Source organism: Hyla sarda, chromosome 3 (genome assembly GCF_029499605.1).
Source record: "Hyla sarda isolate aHylSar1 chromosome 3, aHylSar1.hap1, whole genome shotgun sequence".
Taxonomy (NCBI): domain Eukaryota; kingdom Metazoa; phylum Chordata; class Amphibia; order Anura; family Hylidae; genus Hyla; species Hyla sarda.
The window spans coordinates 241,918,274-241,942,232 of record NC_079191.1 but is presented as its reverse complement, the minus strand read 5'-3'; the positions used below and the strand labels follow the sequence as shown (position 1 = coordinate 241,942,232).

The 23,959-nt window shown below is 42.2% G+C and overlaps 1 protein-coding gene and 1 pseudogene across 3 annotated transcripts in view; one reads left to right on the top strand and one right to left on the bottom strand.

Moving 5' to 3' along the window:
- Positions 1-22,351, top strand: part of LAMA4 (laminin subunit alpha 4) — a 402,692-nt gene extending 380,341 nt beyond the window's left edge. For 2 of the 3 annotated variants that reach the window (XM_056566347.1, XM_056566348.1), the window contains exons 25-40: positions 3,022-3,193; positions 3,276-3,407; positions 3,545-3,684; positions 4,606-4,741; positions 6,771-6,908; positions 8,286-8,419; positions 10,924-11,082; positions 11,724-11,877; positions 14,633-14,826; positions 14,981-15,170; positions 19,088-19,243; positions 19,504-19,663; positions 20,324-20,454; positions 20,570-20,663; positions 21,851-21,970; positions 22,063-22,350. In XM_056566347.1, the coding sequence (XP_056422322.1) occupies positions 3,022-3,193; positions 3,276-3,407; positions 3,545-3,684; positions 4,606-4,741; positions 6,771-6,908; positions 8,286-8,419; positions 10,924-11,082; positions 11,724-11,877; positions 14,633-14,826; positions 14,981-15,170; positions 19,088-19,243; positions 19,504-19,663; positions 20,324-20,454; positions 20,570-20,663; positions 21,851-21,970; positions 22,063-22,208 (2,356 nt within the window). In that variant the 3' untranslated portion in view covers positions 22,209-22,350. Of the gene's footprint in view, positions 1-3,021; positions 3,194-3,275; positions 3,408-3,544; positions 3,685-4,605; positions 4,742-6,770; positions 6,909-8,285; positions 8,420-10,923; positions 11,083-11,723; positions 11,878-14,632; positions 14,827-14,980; positions 15,171-19,087; positions 19,244-19,503; positions 19,664-20,323; positions 20,455-20,569; positions 20,664-21,850; positions 21,971-22,062 lie in introns of all 3 variants that reach the window. The other variant, XM_056566346.1, reaches the window with a different exon arrangement.
- Positions 9,346-9,436, bottom strand: LOC130363310 (U2 spliceosomal RNA; annotated as a pseudogene).
- Positions 22,352-23,959: the final 1,608 nt, after the last annotated feature.

Below are 23,959 nucleotides of genomic sequence, written 5' to 3'. Positions count from 1 at the left end.
CCCGCCGCAAAGCGGGATGGTCTTGCTGCGGCGGTAGTGACCAGGTCGTATCCACTAGCAACGGCTCACCTCTCTGGCTGCTGAAGATAGGCGCGGTACAAGGGAGTAGGCAGAAGCAAGGTCGGACGTAGCAGAAGGTCGGGGCAGGCAGCAAGGATCGTAGTCAGGGGCAACGGCAGAAGGTCTGGAAACACTGGCAAAGAACACACAAGGAACGCTTTCACTGGCACTAAGGCAACAAGATCCGGCAAGGGAGTGCAAGGGAAGTGAGGTAATAAAGGGAAGTGCACAGGTGATAATCCTAATTGGAACCACTGCGCCAATCAGCGGCGCAGTGGCCCTTTAAATCGCAGAGACCCGGCGCGCGCGCGCCCTAGGGAGCGGGGCCGCGCGCGCCGGGACAGAACAGACGGGGAGCGAGTCAGGTAGGGGAGCCGGGGTGCGCATCGCGAGCGGGCGCTACCCGCATCGCGAATCGCATCCCGGCTGGCAGCAGGATCGCAGCGCCCCGGGTCAGAGGACGTGACCGGAGCGCTGCAGCGGAGGGGGAGAAGCGAGCGCTCCGGGGAGGAGCGGGAACCCGGAGCGCTCGGAGTAACACCCGTCTCTGCTTCAGCCTCATTGTCTGCTGTACCATACTTGAATTCTGCACAGCAGTCTCCTACTCCTCTGACCTCTACAAAGGGATAAGATGTATGATCTCAGGGGTCCCGCCGCTCGGGACCCCCGCGATCTCGGTGCAGCTCTGGAATTCTGTGCTGGGCACTGCCTCTGAGACGGGGACATGACATCACAACCACGCCCCCTCCATTCATGTTTATGGGAGGTGGCATGATGGCGTGTCCGTAACGTCACTTCCCCGTCTCGGAGGCAGCACCTGGCACAGAATGTCGGTGGCTGCACCGAGATCGCGGGGTACCCAGCAGCGGGAACCCTACAATCATACATCTTATCCCCTATCCTTTGGAATACCCCTTTTAAGTATTTTTATTTTTTTTTTAATCTTTGCGTGCCTTTACTTTATGTGTACCAAAACCACAGGGCACAAAGCTCGGGGCACAAGATCCCTTTAGGGACAACCCTTATAAAATTTTATTTTTATTGTATATCATTATTAAAATTATATGTACCATGTGACAATGATTAAAACGTAGATGGCACAGAACCAGTTGAGCATATAAGTAGGGATAAACCCCAAGTAATTAGTTTGTGGGGAACTGCAGTTTCCTCTTTATCTGGTAACTGTGGCACAGATTAAAATCACAGAATTTGCCCCCCTCTACTAGTTTCGGTGCCTCAGCACCGTCCTCAGGAGGATATCTGGGCAAACATCCTTCCACGTGGACCTCGCATCCTTTTAAAAGGTAGGTAACAGGCTGTCATCAGTCCGCGCCCGTCTACCTGCCAATCACTCCTTTTGAAGGAGTGATTGGCAGGTAGACGGGCGCGGACTGATGACAGCCTGTTACCTACCTTATAAAAGAATGCGAGGTCCACGTGGAAGGATGTTTGCCCAGATATCCTCCTGAGGACGGTGCTGAGGCACCGAAACTAGTAGAGGGGGGCAAATTCTGTGATTTTAATCTGTGCCACAGTTACCAGATAAAGAGGAAACTGCAGTTCCCCACAAACTAATTACTTGGGGTTTATCCCTACTTAGATGTCACAGAACCAGTTGTGAATATAAGTTTTAATCATTGTCACATGGTACATATAATTTTAATAATGATATACAATAAAAATAACATTTTATAAGGGTTGTCCCTAAAGGGATCTTGTGCCCTGGGGTTTTGGTATTTGATTTATTAAGTGATCCCTGGCCCTTTAAGGGATCAATGTGGCAAATACTTTGAGTATAAATAAAATAAAAAAATTATGAACATTTATGTGTTCTTTAGCTTTTTAATCATATTAAAAATCCCTTAATAAACATGGATAGTAAAATGGTTTCTTCATCGTGTGACGTGATAGCATTGCACTAGAATATTTCAGACGTTAGGATCCAGACATGTCTGTTTTATTACAAAATTCTAATCCCCACAATAGATTGTAAGCCCTTGCGAACAGGACCCTCTCTCTCTACATCAGTCTGCCATCTACTTACTTTCACGTTCATTGTACTTGTGTCTGCGTTTATGATATGAATTGTAACCCCTTATCATATGTACAGCATCCTGGAATCAAAGGTGCTAAGAAAATATTAATACTACTATTCATAATGATAATTTTTTCTTGAACCTCTTTGTTGTATAATTCCTCTGTTACTAGAAGTTTAACCCCTTAACGACGTGGGACATAAATGTACGTCCTGGTGAACTGGTACTTAACGCACCAGGATGTACATCTACGTCCTATGCATAACCGCGAGCATCGGAGCGATGCTTGTGTCATGTGCGGCAGGTCCCGGCTGCTGTTTGCAGCCAGGGACCCGCCCGTAATTGCGGACATCCGCGATCGCGCGGATGTCCGCTATTATCCCCTCAGATGCCGTGATCAATACAGATCACGGCATCTGCAGCATCGCGGTACTTTAAATGGATGATCGGATCGCCCGCAGCACTGCCATGCCAATCCGGAGGTCCCTTCACCTTGCTCCGGCTGTCTCCCAGGGTCTTCTGCTCTGGTCTGCGATCGAGCAGACCAGAGCAGAAGATGACCGATAATGCTGATCAGTGCTGTGTCCTATACATAGCACTGAACAGTATTAGCAATCGAATGATTGCTATAAATAGTCCCCTATGGGGACTATTAAAGGGTAAAAATAAAAGTAAAAAAAGTAAAAAAATTAAAGTAGAAAAAAAATGTGAAAATTGTTTTCCACCGAAGTACCCCACACTGACTACTGGATGTTACTATTCCTTTTGGTCCACCAGTATAACTATAAACTTTAGTTATTTATTTGTGGTGATGTGTATGGGAATAAAGCACACATAGACTTCCACATTTATCATAGAATCTTGATATTGCCATCTGCTGTCATATTCCACATCTTACTGACAATTTCCTTGTTTTTCTATTTAGAAATCGATTGGCTTTCACCCAAAGTCGTGCAGCAAGTTACTACTTCGATGGTTCCGGTTATGCTGTTATACGTAACATAGAAAAGAGAGGGAGGTTTACCCAAGTCACACGTTTTGACATTGAAGTTCGAACATCTGTAGATAATGCCCTTATCTTCTTAATGGTTAATGGAGTAAGCACACATTTTGTTTAGTATTTTATAATATTTTACTTATAATTATCTGTATACTAAATCCTTGTTTACTATCTCTTAGACTAAGTTCTTTAGTCTGGAAATCCAAGATGGCTATTTGCGGCTGTTGTACGACTTTGGATTTAGCAAAGGCCCAGTACTTCTAGATGACTCAATGAAAAAGGCACAGATCAATGACGCAAGATATCATGAGGTACACTTTCAATTCACATTGCGACAATTTGCTGTGGGATGCCAGGGGTGGGACCTGGGGCAAGTAGCTGATCAACCCGTTTTGTGGAATATAGCAAAGTCATTTAAATGATCTAAACTACAAATGTCATTTTCTAGATTTCTGTAATTTATCATAATTCAAAGAAGATGATTTTGGTGGTCGACAGAAAACATGTGAAGAGCGTTGACAATGATAAAACCTCAATCCCGTTCACTGACATATTTATAGGAGGAGCTCCTTCAACCATTCTGCAGAGGTGCGATCATTTTGTTCTTAATATTATTAATACCATTAAAACACTAGAGAAAGAATCACAGTTTTATTAGTACCAAGGTGTTTTTCCACTTATGCATTACTGAAATGAATTCAAAAGTAGACAAGATATAAACATTGATACAGTGAAACCTCTTTGAAAAGCTCATCTAAAATTGCATTAAACAGTGGTATTTTCTTAGAGTTCTTAAAGAGTGGTCCAGTCTAAAAAAAAAAAAACGTATCCCCGACCGTTGGGGAAACAATCATCGGCCAGGCATCCAGCTCTCCACATGAATAACGTGTGTCGAGGGAGGCACGAAGCGATGGCTGACACGTCCCTCCAGGCATTTCTATGGGAGCACTGTATCTTCGTCTCTCTCATAGAAATCCATAGAGGGGACGTTGTATTGTTTTTTAGACTGGATAACTCCATTAAAGAAAATGGCTCGGAGCATAATGTATGGTGGACTGAGAAGAGGTCTGGATAAGGGAGTGGTCTTCTCAAAGAGATGTTCTTTTTGAGAGGTTTCACTGTACTACATTAGGTAAATATGAGGTATATCTGAAGTATTGTGTCCTAGATGAAGACTATATAAGGGTGCCGTCACATTTATATTGGGATCTGGCTCAGATTCCCTCTGAAACAGTAGAAAGGCGCTGGATGAAAACTGATAAACTGACCCTGGTAATGTAAATGGGACAGTTAGAAGTTATCTCACATGTCACTATGGACACCAGATACATGTCTTGCAGCATTCCCTCATCCAGCCTGGACACCAGACCCATACACAAGTGATGCACTTTGCCATCAGTTGTCAGACAAGTTGTGGCCAGTCACTGAGCCAGATCGCCAGGTATATGTGCCAGTGCCCTAAAAAAAATTGACAGTGGATATTAGCTAATATTTATTTCTGTTGCACAGTATGCGGACACACCTGGCTGCAGACATAGCTTTCCGAGGATGTATTAAAGGTTTCCAGTTCCAGAAGAAAGATTTCAATCTGTTAGAAGAACAAGACACCATTGGTATCAGTTATGGATGCCCTGAAGAGTCACTAGTAAGTTTTGGAAAACTATATCCTATTTTACAGGTTTTACCAATCTTACAAGAAAATTATTTCTTATGCCTACAAATTGTACAATTTTTATGTTATGTACATTATATTATATTGTATAATATAATAATACTATTATAATAATAATATGAAATTATTGTTATTTAAAAAATAGTCTAAAAATATTTAGTGTAATGATATAAAAATAATGATATAAAAAATGTTTATTGCTGATTTATATATCACTATCCATGCCTCTATTGATTTATATATCATTATCGTCTTTCATGTACAATGTGATATAAAAACAGCATGGATAAAATTGTTACACTAGGAAATAAAAGCCTTAGGCAAACTATCTTACTCCCTAAGGAGATTGGGATCAGAGACAGAAAGTGTGATGCAGATTTGCATACTTGGACCCGTTTCCGAAGAAAAAAAAAAACTGGGAGCCGCAAAACCATTGCGACATTTAAAACAAATATAACACTGCATATATTGTTTCTTACCTTAATGCTATATATACAGGATTGTGCAGTCAGCTGTCAATCTGAAGAAAAAAAGGACTTTCACTTAACAATGTAAAATATATTTTTGCTGGGGTGGGCTTTTTTTGGACCCAGGCCGGGGGTGGGCTTTTTTGGGGCCCAGGCCTGGGGTGCGCTTTTTTTGGGCCCAGGCCTGGGGTGGGCTAGGGAGAGGGGGGTTAATGCACTGGGGAGAGGGGGGTTAATGCTGCCGCGGGGTGAGGGGTTAACGCTACCGCTGCCATGGGGTGAGGGGTAACTTAACCCCTCACCCCATGGCAGCGGCAGCGTTAACCTCTCACCCCGCGGCAGCAATAACGCTGCCACTGCCATGGGGTGAGGGGTTAAGTTACCCCTCACCCCATGGCAGCGGTAGCTTTAACCTCTCACCCCGCGGCAGCGATAATGCTGCCGCTGCCATGGGGTGAGGGGTTAAGTTACCCCTCACCCCACGGCAGCGGCAGCGTTAACCTCTCACCCCATGGCAGCGTTAACCTCTCACCCCACGGCAGCGATAACGCTGCCGCTGCCATGGGGTGAGGGGTTAAGTTACCCCTCACCCCATGGCAGCGTTAACCTCTCACCCCACGGCTGCAATAACGCTGCCGCTGCCATATGGTGAGGGGTTAAGTTACCCCTCACCCCATGGCAGCGGTAGCGTTAACCCCTCACCCCACGGCAGCATTAACGCTGCCGCGGGGTGAGGGGTTAACGCCCCGCTGTCAAGTGAGTAATGTACTTTACATACTCACCAGCTCCTCGCGTGGCGTCTTCCTCTCCCGGCGGCGCTCCTCGACTGAGGCGCAGGCCGGCGACGTCACTGTCATGTGACGTTACATTGTCACATGACAGTGAGGATCCGCGCGGCCCCGGAAGAAAAGACTCCGCTCCGATGGCACCAGGGCAGGTAAGTAAACCGACGACGCCATGATGGCGGCTCACGGGCTCAGATCATTCCGGGACACTGCATTGTCCCGAAATGAGGGTGACCGGGACCCGGGACATACTCGCGGAGCCGCGGCAAAGGTGTAAAAGAGCCACATGCGGCTCCGGAGCTGCGGGTTGCCGACCTCTGGCCTTGGTGATACTAAAGAAAATGTTATTTCACATTATTTTATGATATTTTACGCTGTGTTTGAACCCTGCCTTAGAGGTGGGATTGTGAGGAGGAAACAAGCAAAATGGTATCTTTTAGGCAACTATTTAAGTAGAGGGACTAAAAGAGACAAGGGAGAAGTTATAAGGAAGAGATGAGCTCAAGGAATTTTTTTACTAGAAAAACTGTTGAATGAATTGTTGAGATATTCTGACCTTTTTAGTCTTGTTGTGGCCCAACTGCCAGGACCCCCGCTAATTATCAGACTGAAGGGCACTGCAGCTCTTTGCAATATTTCTCTGTGTAGTGATACTCTGACCCACCTGCTAGAGGTATATATATATATATATATATATATATATATATATATATATGTACATACAATGAATTACCTTACATTTATTCCTAGATGTCCCGCAGTGCTTATTTTAATGGACAAAGCTTCCTTGCATCCAGTCAGAGATTGGCGCCATTTGATTCTTTTGAAGGAGGCTTCAGCTTTAAAACACTACAGCCAAGTGGACTATTGCTATATCACGCTGATGGGGTGAGTAGAAATCTCTCCTTGTGCTGGGAATTATGTTTCTTACATACAGAACATGTAGGAAAAAATTATGTATTCAGTAACAAGTTGGCACTATGAGATGTTCCATAATCCAGCGTATCTCTGCTGCAGTTCTAACAATACTCTTAGCATCACAGCTCAGTGCCTATTAATGAACAGTAGTGTAGCAAGGTATTGGTTTCCCACATGAGTGTAATGAATTGTACTAGATTATGATATTTAAAAAACTTTGCAAATACATCATATACATTCTATCATTTAATTTTATACAGATGCTGGGTTGCAGCATTACACATTTCTGTAGTCTGCTACATTCTATTATATAGTCGGCTTCAAAATTCTGCAGGCTTCAGTGCTAAAATCTCTTGGCATTCTATATCTGTTGTCACATTTTTATTGAAAGAAAAGAGACATACATAGCATTTATCCTTGCACAGTTATCAAGCATTTAGGCCAAATAATGTAGAGCCCTGCATCAGAATTGAGATACCTCGCTACCCAATAAAAGATTTGCGAGCACAGGCAGTAATGAGATTGTTGCAGGTGGAAGCGAGCGGCTTCAAAACATACAGCGGGTCCCGCAAAATCCTGCACAGTCTTGCAGACCTCTGAAATGCCGCAGGGGGCTGATGAAATGGCACAAGGGGGTGATGAAATGGCACAGAGGGCTGATGAAATGGCACAAGGGGGTGATGAAATGGCACAGGGGGCTGATGAAATGGCACAAGGGGGTGATGAAATGGCACAGGGGGCTGATGAAATGCACAAGGGGGTGATGAAATGGCACAGGGGGCTGATGAAATGGCACAAGGGGGTGATGAAATGGCACAAGGGGGTGATGAAATGGCACAGAGGGCTGATGAAATGGCACAGGGGGCTGATGAAATTGCACAAGGGGGTGAGGAAATGGCACAAGGGGAGATGAAATGACACAAGGGGTGATGAAATGACAAGGGGGGCAGTAAGGTAATCAAATGGCAGGGGTACTTTCTCTAAAAGCTGTGACAAAATGTTCGCGGGAATGGGTGGGATTGGACACACATGTTGCGGGAGCGGGCAAGAGTGGAACACACCTTGCGAAAGTCGGCGGAAATGGTCAAAAATCCAGCGGGTGCAGGATTAAGAAAACAGTCTCACAAAGGGCTCTAGTATAGTGCAAAATAACACTGCAAAGAAACATTGGTGCTAGGAGGGGGTAAAAAAAAATATGCCATGGCATCTGAGCTGACAAACCAAAAAGTCCCCACAATGTAAATGAAAGACATATCTTGCCTAACCTGCAATCCCCAAACTATACTGATCATGCATTTGCTGAGTGTGGTGACATAATCATATTTATTTTATTTGTTTTACTTTTAGGCTGATGTTTTTTCAGTTTCCATGGATAAAGGTGCTGTAGTCTTAACTGTAAAAGATATTAAGGTGCAATCCAAAAAAATGCAATATAATGATGGGCACAATCACTTCATTGTTGCCTCAGTATCACCAACAAGGTACGGTATGCATTCATTGATGAATTAGCTTTTATTGCTTTTCTTCACAATAATACCTGTAGCGAACAAATAATAAAATACACCAATAAGGACATAATTCAAACTCACACACAAGAGCATAAACAGAAATAATAGTCAGGGCTGCTATCAGGACAGCACAGCTAGAATTGCCATAGGGGATCAAGGGTTCTCTATCACCCAAAGTGCAAGAAAAAGTGCAAACGTGTCACACTAAAAAAAAGGTTGCGGTCTATCGGTAAGCCCTTCTCTGACAGGAGAGAGGTCCCCCAACAAACCTACCCTTCACCTCCGGGCCAAAAGGCACCTGCAAGGATCCAGGTTCGATGCCCCTTTTCGCCAAAGCTACTAAGGGGCCGAAAATGCTCCTGGCTTCAACCTAGGCATTAGCCAAAGTATCAGCCGAGGAGCCGTATACTGGTGGCATCTTGACCAAAACCAAGATGCCCAGGGGTTGCAGGGAGGTGAGGAACCTAATGGCCACACACACCTCCCCTAGACCGCCAGGAGGGACACCCAGAAGGGCTACCGCATCCTGACAATCCTGTGTACAAATAAAGACACAAATGTGGCACAGTGACAACAAAAAAAATAAGTGGACGAGTGCAGATATACTGCCCGGTCATCCGGCCGGATCTATACAAATTGCTGATCCTAGCCAGAAGGCCGGGATACCAAGGGTGAGTGCCAAAGGTGAAGAGTATGGTGCAGTGCGTTCACTCAGTGAGTTAACACCCAGTGAGTTTCGGCACCTCAGGGTCACCACTCCCCGAGGCACAGAAGTACCTCGGCTCTACACCCTTCTACCTCATGGCGAGACCCGGAGGAAACCGGTCACATCAGGACAGCCGTCGAGCTGATTCCTCAGAACCAGCTCCGGAACACCCTGGTACACCTGCTCCCTCCATGCAGCATCCATCCTACATCAATGGCCAGAGACTAAACCACTGATAAGGACAGATACTACACTTGATCTTAGCCAAAAGGCCGAGAAGCGATAGGGGATCAAAGGTGATCATTTATTTTACGTAATAAACGTGTCACAAGTGGTCACACTGTGTAAAATAGTTCTAGATGGGGTCCTACAGGATCCTATTCAGATTGGGGCAGATATTTCCCTTTTAGCTTGATCCTGCTTCTGCCCCTATGTTCTATTTTCTACAGAGTCCCAAGTCCCTTTACTGAAGGAGGGGAGCAAATCATGGCTACTGTCCAGCAGTAAATGTTTGCCACTATCTGTGGTAAGATCTGTGGTGGAAGGGAATGCTTTAGACTGCCAAAAACTGAAAAACAGAGCTAAAGAAGGAAACCCAACACTGCTGCTATTATATTATTTTAAGAACCATACTCCTTGCCAGGATATGCTAGAACCTTTATTTAGCTAATAGACTGATTAAAGGGGTGTTCCAGAACTTCAGTCCAACCGCTGGAACTGCAGCTTACCACAGCTCAGTACCATTCCAGTAAATGGGATAATCTACATTTAGCACAAGGAACAGTCACTACAGAATGTACAGAGCTGTGTCAGGTAATTAAAATACTGCAGAGTGATTTATAGCAATAACAAATCAATAAATGCAATTTACTAGGGTTAAAGAGCCACTGTTATTTTAAACAACCTTCTTTCAGTTGATAGCCCTTGTGATTACAAAAATATTTTTTAACTCATTTAGTTAACATCTTTGCAACTAGATGTCTCCCATACCTGCAACCTGCATTCTGTCTCTAGTAACAAAGAAACTAGAACAAAACAAAGAAGTCGGAGTGAGACTTAGCATGTGCTATGTGCACAATGGAGGGAGAGGCAGTAAACCTGTGTACCTGAAAGTTAAGTCTGTTCTCCAGGTAATGCACACTGTACCTGAAAGGTAGTCCAGTGCTTAGTGAAACTCTTACCTTATTGTGCTGCTTACTGTATCTAATCGTCCATCTATTCAGTATGCAGTCTTGTCTTAAGCAGAAGCTCAGTGCTTAGTATAGCCCCTTCCTAGCTGTGCTGCTGCTGTTTCATAAAATTTTGCTAAAATAACACCTTGTCAAGCCAGTGTATCAGGAAGACCTTCTCCATTCATATGCCATCTGACAAGTGTACAGCATAAATCCTCAGCACAGCACAGTGCCAGCTTGTTCAGTGCACTTTCACCAGCGCTATGTTATGGCAGAGCAAAGAGGAGTAGGTCCTGTGCTGTAATTGGACAGGCAGCTAAGGGAGGAAGTGCCTGTGTGTAAATCACTGGAAAACAGTCATGCTCTGGTCCTACCTCCTCAAATGGAGAGAATTAGAAATGTCTGGGCACCATGAAGGGGGCTCCAAGAGGCTGAATACCTGCAGTGAAAACCCAAAAAGTTATTTTTTTTCCACGCTAATGGGCTCTTATAGAAAAAAAATAGGTAGGCTTTTAAAAATGTATTGAAACAACAGATTTAAATTTTATTTTCATATTTGCTGATGTCATTCCAATAAACACATGTATTTATTTCTGCAGATATCACCTAATGGTAGATGAAACAGATGACAATTCCCAGGACAGGGATAAAAAAGATATTAACCTTCCAGTTGCAAGCAAGGTCTACTTTGGAGGCACTCCGAATGGTGTGTCACAAGCTAATTTTTCAGGATGTATAAGCAATGCTTACTTTTCCAGGTAAGTTATTTCCAGCTAAGGGAGGTTGGCACAAAAATGTCTTTGACAGCATTTTCTTGGACTAGGATGGAAACCCACTAAACTTCACTCCTTAAAGGGGTACTCTGGTGGAAAACTTTTTTTTTAAATGAACTGGTACCAGAAAGTTAAACAGATTTGTAAATTACTTCTATTAAAAAAATCTTAATCCTTTTAGTACTTTTTAGCAGCTGTATGCTACAGAGGAAATTCTTTGCTTTTTGAATTTCTTTTTTGTGCTGTCCACAGTGCTCTCTGCTGACACCTCTGTCCGTGTCAGGTACTGTCCGGAGTAGCATAGGTTTGCTATGGGGATTTTCTCCTGCTCTGGACAGTTCCTGATACTGGCATCAGTTGTCAGCAGAGAGCACTGTGGACAACACAAAAAAAATATTAAAAAAATAAAGATTTTCCTCTGTAGCAAACAGCTGCTAAAAAGTACTGGAAGGATTAAGATTTTTTAATAGAAGTAATTTACAAATCTGTTTAACTTTCTGGCACCAGTTCATTTACAAATCTGTTTAACTTTCTGGCACCAGTTAATTTCAAAAAGGCAGTACCCCTTTAACTCAGTCCATTGTGCTATGCATGTGATCACAATATTTGTCTTTGTCACCTAATAGAATTGACAGAGATGTGGAAGTTGAAGACTTTCAGAAATATACAGAAAAGGTTCAAGTGTCTTTGTATGGATGTCCTGTTGAGGCACCTCCGATTGCTCTCACCCATAAACGTGGCAAGAACTCCTCAAAAAGCAAAGGAAAACAAAAACACAGAGTAAGTAATACAAAACTACTACATATACCTCAATACAAATACAATTTGCCAGATACTGCATAGCAATATAGCAATTGCCAAATGGTATGTTATGTTAATAAGTGTTAAGGTATTAAACTTTCAAGGGTTTTCCAGATCAAAATAGCAAATATTAATCAAATAACTATATTTTAAAACTTCCACTGCTCTGAAGTAATTAGTTATGAAGTCCCTGATAAGTCTTGTTAATAGAGCTGCAGTGATGACATGTTGTTCTGGCAGCAGAGATTACTGCTTAAAGGGGTACTCCACTGGCCAGAATTCAGCACTTAAGGTTCTGAATGCTGTTTTCACGCTGCGGGGGTCGGCCACGCCCCTTGTGACATTACTACCCCGCCTCCTCAATGCAAGTCTATGGGAGGGGTGCCACGCCCCCTCCCATAGACTTGCTTTGAGGGGGCGTGGCTGTGACATCATGAGGGGTGGGGCCAACCCCTGCAGCATGAAAACAGTGTCCAGAACATTTAATTCCGAACGTTGACCAGTGGAGTACCCCTTTAATCTATTGACTGGCCACTGTGGGCACATGCTGCGATAACACATGATCTCTGCAGAATTGTAAACAAAGATTGTGGGGGACCACAGATCTGTTCTCGGGGGGAATATGAGTGGATAACTGGACCGTTACCACCATGATTGGGTTGTTTCTGAGCAATCATAATAGATTATTTGGCAGTGGGAATGCAGAAAATGAACTGTTGTGTATCATTGATCCTGGGTGATCATGCAGATGTAAAAATTAGCATAATCATGAAGGAGAATTATCCATTGCTAGGCAACAATGACACCCCTTTCCAGGAGAGGAAATGTCTTGCCAATGGTCAGCAACAATTTTTTAAACCTCAAATTGTTCATCATCACTTTTATGTGCAAATTGTTTAAAGCATGGAATGATGAATTACGTACCAGCCCAGGCATTCCTTCAAACATTATTATCACATGATTACCTTTAAAGGGGTTATCCAGGAATAGAAAAACAGAGGTAATTTCTTTCCAAAACCACTCCCTGTCTGTCTCCAGGTTGTGTGTAGTATTACAACTTGGCTCCATTCACTTCAATAGAACTGAGCAGCAGAACCAAACCCAACCTGGAGACAGACAGGGAGCAGTTTTGGAAAGAAATTACCTCTGGTTTTCTATTCCTGGATAACCCCTTTAAGTGCAATCCTGCATCACTGCCATTGCCACTTGCACCTGCTCTAAAGAGGATGAGGATATACTATAGGATTTCAAAAAAATGTCAAAACCTAAAAGGATATTCCAGGCCCTAAAACACAGAGGAGGCGAAATTTGCCTGTGCAGCCGGTTCAGCTGCACAGGGGCCCAACATGTGAGGGGGCCCGCCGCCCTTTGAAAGGGCGGCGGGCCCCTCACGTGACATGGGCCGGGTCGGCTGCTCACCCTGTCGGCCGGGCCGGCAGTGCCAGAGCCAGTGGAGCAGGGGGCAGAGAGTGAAAACGCTCTCCTGTAGCTGTAACTGCTGGGGACTCAGGGTGGCCGCACACCTTCCCCCAGATAAGGGCCGGCCGCCACATATTGACGCTCTCGCTGACGTCACTACGTCTCGACACCGGCCTTAGGTATTCTGAGAACGTAACGTGAGTGAGCATCATTACGTGGTGGCTGGCCCTGTCTACTTGGGGGGAAGGGGGTCTATTCTGGGGGTACTACCTGTCTACTGGGGGGGGTCTAATCTGGGCATACTACCTGTCTACTCGGGGGGGGGGGGTCTAATCTGGGGGTACTACATGTCTACTGGGGGGTTTAATCTGGGGATACTATCTGTGTACTGGGGGGGTCTAATCTGGGGTACTACCTGCCTACTGGGGGGGCTAATCGGCAGGGGGAGGGTGTCTAGTCTGATGGGACTACCTTCCTACACACCTTCCAACCTAACTACCGGGAGATAAAATATGGGGGTGGGGGGGAGAATGAGACATGGGGGGGGATGAACAATTGACGTATGGGGGGGGCAGGCACATTCTTTGCACAGGGGCCCTCTGCTGTCTGTGTCCGCCCCTGCTAAAAACATACCCCCTTGTCCACGGGAAAGGGGATAAATGTCCGACTAGCAGCAATGTCCAGAACGGGGACCTGACTATAACTGCTGAATAAAGTGGTGGTTTAGCACACACTCCATTGATTGTCTATGGGAGCACCAGAGGTACCTGGTGTACAGCTTTTCAGGATTTGTTGATGTGCAGAAACAGGTATATGCAATAATATTTTTTCCCCATTGCTGGTATCTGTTTTCTGAAATATTTTGTACCAGTTTCCCCCTAGGTCCTTTTGCAGGTATAGGGTGCAATTGGGTGAGATAGCTTTGGTTTTACAATGGGGTTGCCCTTAAGAAGTTGGTTATAAAGCAGATGCTAGGCAAACTGTTGAGTTGCTGGGGCTACCTAGGTTTGTGCCCCATTTATAACTGACAGGGGTTATTTATTTGTATTATATACATGAGTTGTGGGATAATACCCTGGTTTGAGAGTACCTCTATCAAAAGTTAAGTTTGATAGGAGTTAATTATGAGAGTTAGTATCTTTGTTTTTTTATATAACCTTGGTAATATTATACCATATAATGTAGCATGTATAACCTTAAACATCCTCTACACAACAGTAGAGGTGTTACAGCTGCTAGTAATGTTAGGAGGCACTAAAGTAGTTACTCATTTTTTATACATGTCTTAATTACATTTTTCTTGATATGAACACAGATAGGAAAGCATAAAGCAGATCTTCCACACAGCATTGTTGGTACTAAGAATATAAAGACAGAGGAGCAACCGGATGTGATCTCTCAATGTTCATCAACCAGCAGACCAAGAGCAGTCCGAAATGCTTATCTGTATGGTGGAACCGCTAACAGTCACCATGAATTCAATCACATTCCTAAACAATTCAATGAAAAGTAAGTTGACCGACACCATGGAGACCACACTTCTGTCAAGCCAGTTGGCTGGAGTCATACATATACTCATTTTTATATGTTTAGTTATAGTTTATGTATAAAGGAACATTGTTATATAAGATGATGGGGATCAATCCATTCTGATTTATTACAGATCTGAATTATCTTTCCGCTTCCGGACACATTCATCCCATGGAATGATCTTCTATGTGTCAGATGAAAATGAAGACAACTTTATAACTCTTTTCCTTGCTGATGGTCAACTACATTTTAAGTTTAATGTTGGGGAAGAAAAACTGACAATTAAGAGCCAGGACACATACAGTGACGGAGTGTGGCATACTGTAAGTACTTATCCCCTGACAGGTGCATTAAACTAGTGGAGTAGCATTGTGATAGTATAAGAGTAGGAATACACCAAGAGGTAGGAGACAAAATGGGACATATTTACATCTGTTGTAAAAACATACAATTCAAAATGTGCATTCTCTTACACATTATTTAACATCTGTGTGTGTGTGTGTGTGTGTGTGTGTGTGTGTGTATATATATATATGGAGTATTGTGGTGGAAATATGGATAATGGGAGTATAATCTTTATTACTATGATAAATTCTTCCAGCTCCAATATGTGTATGTTTGGACAAGTGTGCATGTCTATTTCATTGGGGAGAGAGGAATATGCCACCTGAAATCTGACATGCTGGAGCCTTCTTTTCGTATACATATTAGATAATCTAAGGTTAGGTTCACATCTGCATCAGAGTTGTCTTTGGGGGGGATCCATCGCAGAATTCAATTAACCACTTCCCTCCATAGGACATAGGACATTTACATAATTGAAGAGAATATGTTAACTCGAGTTAACTGTCTATTAAGCGACCACAGAAGCAGCTTTTGCTTCATAGAACTTGATTGAGTCGGCTAACATCTTACAGTCAATGGTGGACATTGGGTATCACAAGGATGTCCACCATTAACACTGATTAACGGTACTGATCACAGCAACTAAAGAATCTAAGGTTGACATTGATAGGTGGCTGGGTTTTGGGGCTCTCATCTGACCCCCGCAGCGTGATTAAGTGGGTCCAATCAGCTAAAATGTCAGGAGATCTCCTACCCTTCTTTGTGCTGTCCGATCAGTCACCTAAGGCAGACTTTATTAGTAGAACGCCAATATTGCTATACAATGCTTTGCTATGGCATGACATTGTACAGTACAAATGAAATAAGTCTCCTATAAAGACATTAAAAGTGTAAAATAAATAATAAGAAATGTTTAAAAAAATATATATATCTACATATATATTAAAAAATATATAAATCCCCTTCCTCAAATAAAATTAAATTCACCCCTTAAAAATAAATGTAAAAAAAAAATTGGTATTGCCATGTGCAGAATTGTCAGAACTATTATACACTGCTCAAAAAAATTAGGGGGAACACTAAGATAACACATCCTAGATCTGAATGAATGAACTAATCGTATGAAATACTTTCGTCTTTACATAGCTGAATGAGCTGACAACAAAATCACATAAAAATGATGGAAATCAAATTTATCAACCCATGGAGGTCTGGATATGGAGTCACACTCAAAATCAAAGTGAAAACCAACTTTGATTTAATGTCCTTAAAACAAGTTAAAATGAGGCTCAGTAGTGTGTGTATGGCCTCCACGTGCCCGTATTACCTCCCTACAACGCCTGGGCATGCTCCTGATGAGGTGGCGGATGGTCTCCTGAGGGATGTCCTCCCAGACCTGGACTAAAGCCTCCGCCAACTCCTGGACAGTCTGTGGTGCAACGTGGCGTTGGTGGATGGAGGGAGACATGATTTCCCAGATGTGCTCAAGGTCTGGTGAATGGGCCGGCCAGTCCATAGCATCAATGCCTTCTTCTTGCAGGAACTGCTGACACACTCCAGCCACATGAGATCTAGCATTGTCTTGTATTAGGAGGAACCCAAGGCCAACCGCACCAGCCTTTATTCTCACAACAGGTCTCAGGATCTGGTACCTAATGGCAATCAGGCTACCTCTTGCAAGCACATGGAGGGCTATACGACCCCCCAAAAAAATGCCACCCCACACAATTACTGACCCATTACAAAACCGGTCATGCTGGAGGATGTTGCAGGCAACAGAACGTTCTCCACGGTGTCTCCAGATTCTATCACATGTGCTAAATGTGAACCTGCTTTCATCTGTGAAGAGCACAAGGCGCCAGTGGCGAATTTGCCAATCTTGGTGTTCTCTGGCAAATGCCAAACGTCCTGCATGGTGTTGGGCTGTAAGCATAAACCCTAGCTGTGGACGTCGGGCCCTCATACCACCCTCATGGAGTCTGTTTCTGACTGTTTGAGTGGACACATGCACATTTGTGGCCTGTTGGAGGTCATTTTGCAGGGCTCTGGCAGTGCTCGTCCTTGCACAAAGGCGGAGGTAATGGTCCTTCTGCTGGGTTGTTGCCCTCCTACGTCTCCATGTACTGGCCTGTCTTCTGGTAGCGCCTCCATGCTCTGGACACTACGCTACGCTCACTACACTACGCTCACAGCAAACCTTCTTGCCACAGCTCGCATTGATTTTCCATCCTGGATGAGCTGTACCACCAGAGCCACTTGTGTGGATTGTAGACTCCGTCTCATGCTACCACTAGAGTGAAAGCACCGCTAGCATTCAAAAGTGACCAAAACATCAGCCAGGAAGCATAGGAACTGAGAAGTGATCTGTGGTCACCACCTGCAGAACCACTCCGTTATTGGGGGTGTCTTGCTAATTGCCTATAATTTCCACCTGTTGTCTGTTCCATTTGCACAACAGCATGTGAAATTGATGTGTGATTTCACAGAAGTGTGATTGACTTGGAGTTACATTGTGTTGTTTAAGTGTTCCATTTATTTTTTTGAGCAGTGTATTTTATTTGTATGATCCTGCTCAGTGAACTGCGTAAACGTAAAAAATACCAAAAGCCAGAATTGTTGATTTTTAATCACATCCTATTTCATAAAAAAATATAAATTATCAAAAAATTATCAGAAGTGCACTACATAAAAAAAATTGCAACAAAAAGTGACAACATTACAAAAAAATGTTACTTTCCCCCCACAAATCCTGCTAAATGAATGGACACCAGATGGAAAACCCACAGACCCTATTAAACTCTGTGGCTTCCATTGAGATCCGGAATGGAGCCTCCAACACAGATATGAACAGGGCCTAATGTGTTTGGGCACCCAAAATTTTAGGTTAACTTTAAAGGCAATGTATTATATCACTTGCATAGATGATATATGTCACATTTCCGTTTTATGATGAGGTGCCTGAAACTGATGAGAATAGAGTAGGTGAATGGGGCTAGATGGAGGATTGACCAACAGGTTAAAGTTTCTTACAAAACTGGAATATCTGAACCAAAGGCAAGACATTAGTGTATAGGTAGGTATAATGTATTTACCACATGGTGATGATATTTTTATTGATCTTCAAAGCAGAATAAGTGTTGAGTTGGTATGTGACATTTATTGGAGGTTATCTATTTGCATTATTGTGGTCTCTGAACTAATATTCAATGGGGGAGATTTATCAAAGGATTTAGACTGGTTTTTCATGTCTAAATTTGTCGCACAGAAAGTCGCAGTCTAAATATGTGCGACTTTTCTGCGACTTTTACTGTAGAGGATTTTTAGAACATGATGCATGATAGTCCATTTTAGACGGAAATGCATTGGAAAATGCATTGGTGCTGAATTGATCAAGTGCGACTTTTGTGCGACAAGTCGCATCTGCCCAAAATACGCTGAAATGTCAGACCATGTTGGAGCAGGTCTAAATGCAGTTTAAGCTGTAGGCCCTGAAGTCTGAGCACAGAATTTATCAAGGGCTGTGAGACATTTTATAAATTAGGAGCACAATAGACAGACTACTACATACGCTGGTCTATAGGCATACCCAGAATAGACTAGATTAGTAAATGTCCCCCAATGTATTTAATGGTCATGTAAGAAATGCAATTCATCTTTTAGACTCTTTGATGGGGCAAGCCGTTCTATATGGCCTGACAAATCTGAAATGGAAATGTCAGAACAGAATTTAATAAAAGAAACTATAGCTGACGGGAAGGTTGTAAGCCTGGTACAGTTTCTGTCTCAAAAGTAATACAATTATGTGGTTTCTATGAAACGACATTGTTTTAATGTCTGCTTTATCAATCTAATAATAATATATGGTAAATATCTCTTGTTCTGTGTTTATGATTAGGTAATATGTGTCCGGGATATGAATAAGGGGAAACTAATAATCGATGGTCTACGGGTTCTTGAAGATAGACTACCTGCTCGCCATGCTGATTGGAATGTCAGGGCACCTCTTTACGTAGGAGGGGTAGCTCCTGATAAAGCTATGAAGAATGTACAGGTACTTTTCACATTTTCTTCAGACACTTTCACGGGGTCCTTATTCTCCTGGCTTTTCATTATCTGCCCAGTCTGAAGTATCATAATGTTCAATATGCTGGATCACCTGAGCATTCATCTACACAAAGGAGAATGCTTCCATGCCATATGCAGGCGATTGTCATGGGGCAAAAAATATATAATAAATAAACATGATGTCAATTTAAGCAATATGTATATTTATACTTGTTTCATATAATTACATGTTTCATTTTCCTTCAGATCAACTCTGTGTACAGTTTCAATGGCTGCCTTGGAGACCTGCAGCTCAATGGGCGCTCTGTAACTAGCCCATCCCAGACATTTAGTGTTACACCTTGTTTTGAAGGCCCCATGGAATCCGGAACCTATATTTCTTCAGAGGGAGGATATGTCATTCTAGGTAATGACCTAATGAATTGAAACACTGTGTTATACAGCAGTTAGACCCTGTCTGGCCTGTGCTGACAAAAGCATTTCTTTAACATGAATATGTGAACCAACACAACACATCAAAAGGAAAAACTTACCATGTTAGCCCAGTTAAAAAAAAAGTGTTATTGGTCTAAATGAGAAAAACAAAATAACAATCTTCCAGGCTATATCAATCATAGAAAGAAGGTGCAATTCCAGCTCCCAGGAAAAAAGTGAATTAAAACTTCAAACTTTAATATACGTCCATATTAAAAACAAGAAAGTAGCAACATGTCATTAATAAAAAGTGAAAAAACACAGACTCGTTTCGGGCTGAGATATTAGCCCTTAATCATGGCCGTCGTCGGCGTTTGTTCACTTTTTATTAGTGACATGTTGCCACTTTTTCGTTTTTAATATGGACGTATATTAAAGTTTGAAGTTTTAATTCACTTTTTCAGGGAGCTGGAATTGCACCTTCTTCTTTGCATGATTGATGTCTATGTGGGATATGACCCATTGGTCTCCCTGCTTCCATTTCTTACAAGTGCCATGGACTAGAGTGTTTTTCTCTTCAATTCTTGTTTCTTCCAGGTTATACCTTTTAATGGGTAAGAAAAATAAAACAATGTAATTTTTTTCTTTGCAGCGGAATCCTTTGATACTGGGGTAAAATTTGAGTTTGTAGTAGAAGTTCGTCCAAGGAGCAATTCGGGTATTTTGTTCCACATTCAAAATACGTATGGAGAATATTTAAATCTGCACATGAAGGAGGGACAGGTAAGGATATTTCTGTAGGTGTAGGTTGTCCAGTTAAGCATGCAGAAATATGTGCGGTATTGCTATTACATTACAGTCCAATTCATATATTTTTATCATTTATGTTTCAATATAGGTTGTAGTAAAAGTGAACTTTGGCAGTAAAGAGTTCTCTACACATGTTGTTCCGAAGCAGAGTCTCTGTGATGGACAATGGCATAGAATTGGAGGTTAGTAAAACCATCTTACTTTACTGCAAGTTATCAAGCTTACTCTAATTTAGGTCTGCACTAGCAATATCCCTGTATATTCTTTAACAACAATGAATGAATGTTGTTAGGAGCATAGTCTCTAAAAATCCCCATAGAAAGTCATCCATTCTTAAAGGGGTACTCCACCCCTAGACATCTTATCCCCTATCCAAAGGATAGGGGATAAGATGTCTGATTGCGGGGACCCCCGCAATATAGCATGCGGCACCCACCTGTTTCTTATCCGGAAGCGCTGGAGGGTCTGGGTCACGACCACGGGAACGGAAGTCCATGACGTCATGACTCCGCCCCCGTGTGACGTCACGCCCCGTCCCCTCAATGCAAGTCTATGGGAGGGGGCTTGCTATATTGCGGGACCCCGCCATCAGATATCTTATCCCCTATCCTTTGGATAGGGGATAAGATGTCTAGGGGTGAAGTACCCCTTTAAAGCTATTGCATGCACCTACCCAAATCTTGAAAAAAGTAGTTCTGTACTTTTCCCCCATACTCTACTGCAGTATAAGCATCACACTAGTGTGCCTCTCCCATGTTGGATAGTTCCTGTGCATAGAGTCATAGATTGCCAGTATAGATTGTGTATAGTACCTACCTGATGGGGCTCCAAACACTTAAATACAAGTCAGATATGTCTTTACTTACCATTCTCCTTGGCTCATCATATAGTGACATGCAAAACATGAGATGATCAGCTTTGAAAATGTGTCTATATGTGGCCACCAAGTGGTTGTGATATGAACTGTAGCATATTGAGGGTTTTGCTAGCATCTCGAGTTAATGTATTAAATTCGTATCATGAGAAATTGGAGTGCTAACAAATTCTGTAGAAAGGTGAAGATGGATTTCTTCAATCTTATATGTGATAGATACTTACTATATAATTAGTTTTTGCTTCAGATTTTTGGCTTCTAGCATAAAACCTCAGCGTATTTTGTTTTCACTGTGCCATTATGGGATATTGAGCGCAGAATGATGGGGGAATAGTTTATATTTTATTTGGGCACCAGGCCGAAACATAAAATGTGAAAAAGGGGAAAGGGTCTGAAAATGTCACACATGCATGTATATACTTTTTTTTTAATTATTATTATTTAAATACAGTAATCATTTGCAATGGTTACTAATCTCCTTACATATTCTTACAGTTATAAGAGATGCAAATGTGGTGCAACTGGATGTGGATTCTGAGATAAACCATGTGGTCGGACCTCTAAATAGAAAGCAAGTCAGCTTCATGGAGCCTATGTTTGTTGGAGGTGTACCAGGTATACAAGTTTACAGCATGATGTTCAAATCTCACTTTATGTTTATAAATTCAAATATTTCCTAAAATGTTTCTATTTTCTCCCTACTTTAGATCCTTTGCTTGCACCAAGTTTGACCACAAGAAATTCTTTCACAGGCTGCATCCGCAACTTTGTGATAGACAAGACACCAGTGAGCTTCAGTAAAGCGTCCTTTGTCAACGGGGCAGTCAGCATCAATACCTGTCCTTTATTCTAAGTCACTATGTACAATAAAAGTTTGTGTCTTTACTTAAGGTTGTTTTTTTTTTTTACTACAAAAATGTCTAGTTAAATAAATTATCTGTTTCACTGTGTATGCTGGCGCCAAAGATCTGGCACATAGCCAATCGGCAAGGGTGCCAGGTGTCAGTACGCCATCAACCTGAATTTTCCTGGAAAACCTCTTTAACTCTGTTACCAACATGGAATCTAATAGTATGTTAAAGGTGTAATAGCCTTAGCTACATGATATATTTGATATCAGTTTAGGTTTATACAGTGAATGTGTGGTTAATTGTTAGTTCCTAAGAAAGTAATAACAGTACTTAGTACCTCAGGCCACACATTATATGTCGATCAACCTTCTATTATTCTTTACGTACCTAAAATCAACATTGTAGTCCAAATACTTGACTGAAAAATGTGGTAATCCCTCCCTCCATCTGTAGCCCACTCCCTCCATCTCACTTCTTCGACATCTGTCTAGTAAGTGACATTTGACAATGTCAGCCTCAGGCGTCTACTGTAACTCCCGATAGTACTGCTCCAGCTTCCTCTCCATTATATTCTCCTTAGATTGCCTTGGAGTATTGCTGTTTATGTGGATTCATCATGGCACAATGAGTAAAAGAGACTCAAGTCACAGTCAAGCAGTGTCTGATCTGATATCTTTACATTGGTGAGAAAAGGAGCGCAGACTGGCAGATTGTGCACAATATTAATTTAAAAGCAATTTATAAAGTTATCTCTTTATAGCAGTTTTTAGGTGCCATTGTCATTTAAAAAAAAAAAAACTTTTGACATGTCACAAAGACATGTGAAAAGTTTTGATCGGCCGGGTGTGGGCTGTGCACGACTGATCATTTCACGTACCTGCACATTTTATGTTGTGTTCAGTCATTTAGTTTACACTGAGATCTGCAGCATTAAATTCTTTGCATCAAATATGCGCAGGATACTTTAAATGTGTATACACCCTAATGGTAGAGTCTGTCGTGCGGTAATAACTCAATGATGAATTATGGTCATAAAAAATTATTAATTATGAAAAATTAAAAATTATGAAAATTATAAAAAATGATGACCTGGTGAATTGTAGACAAAGCTAATCAATACAATTCACATCTAAGTCCGACTATTTCCTCAGATATCAACAAGTTCTTTTTATGACGTAATGACATTAACGCTTAAGGATGTCGTTTTGCAATATACCATAATACACAGGTATTATAAAAGTATGCAGAATTATTGGTTATAAGATTATAAACATAAATGAGTAATAAAAACAATGATATATGCAAATGAATATCAATGAGATATATTAGTAAACATTACAATCTTGTTAATTGACTATATATAGCAGAACAAGACATGTGAGTAGTATGTAACTTGTTACAATAAAACAAAAGCTACTAGGTTAGGATATCATACAAGAAAAAGGTTACATATCACTCTGTCCAGAGGAACCTCATGATATTAAGATGGACAATTTCTAATCATAGACATATCAATATGGAATGCTACATACACTCCCCGCCCCCTTCTAACCAACTAAAAATTACATGATTCCAAGAATGAGCAAATCCATAAGGATCTAAACATGGAAGAATACTTCCACCCCATTGTGGACTATTTTTCTATACATGATCTCGGTAACACATTAAAGCGGTACTCCGGTGCTTACACATCTTATCCCCTATCCAAAGGATAGGGGATAAGATGCCTGATCGCGGGAGTCCCGCTGCTGGG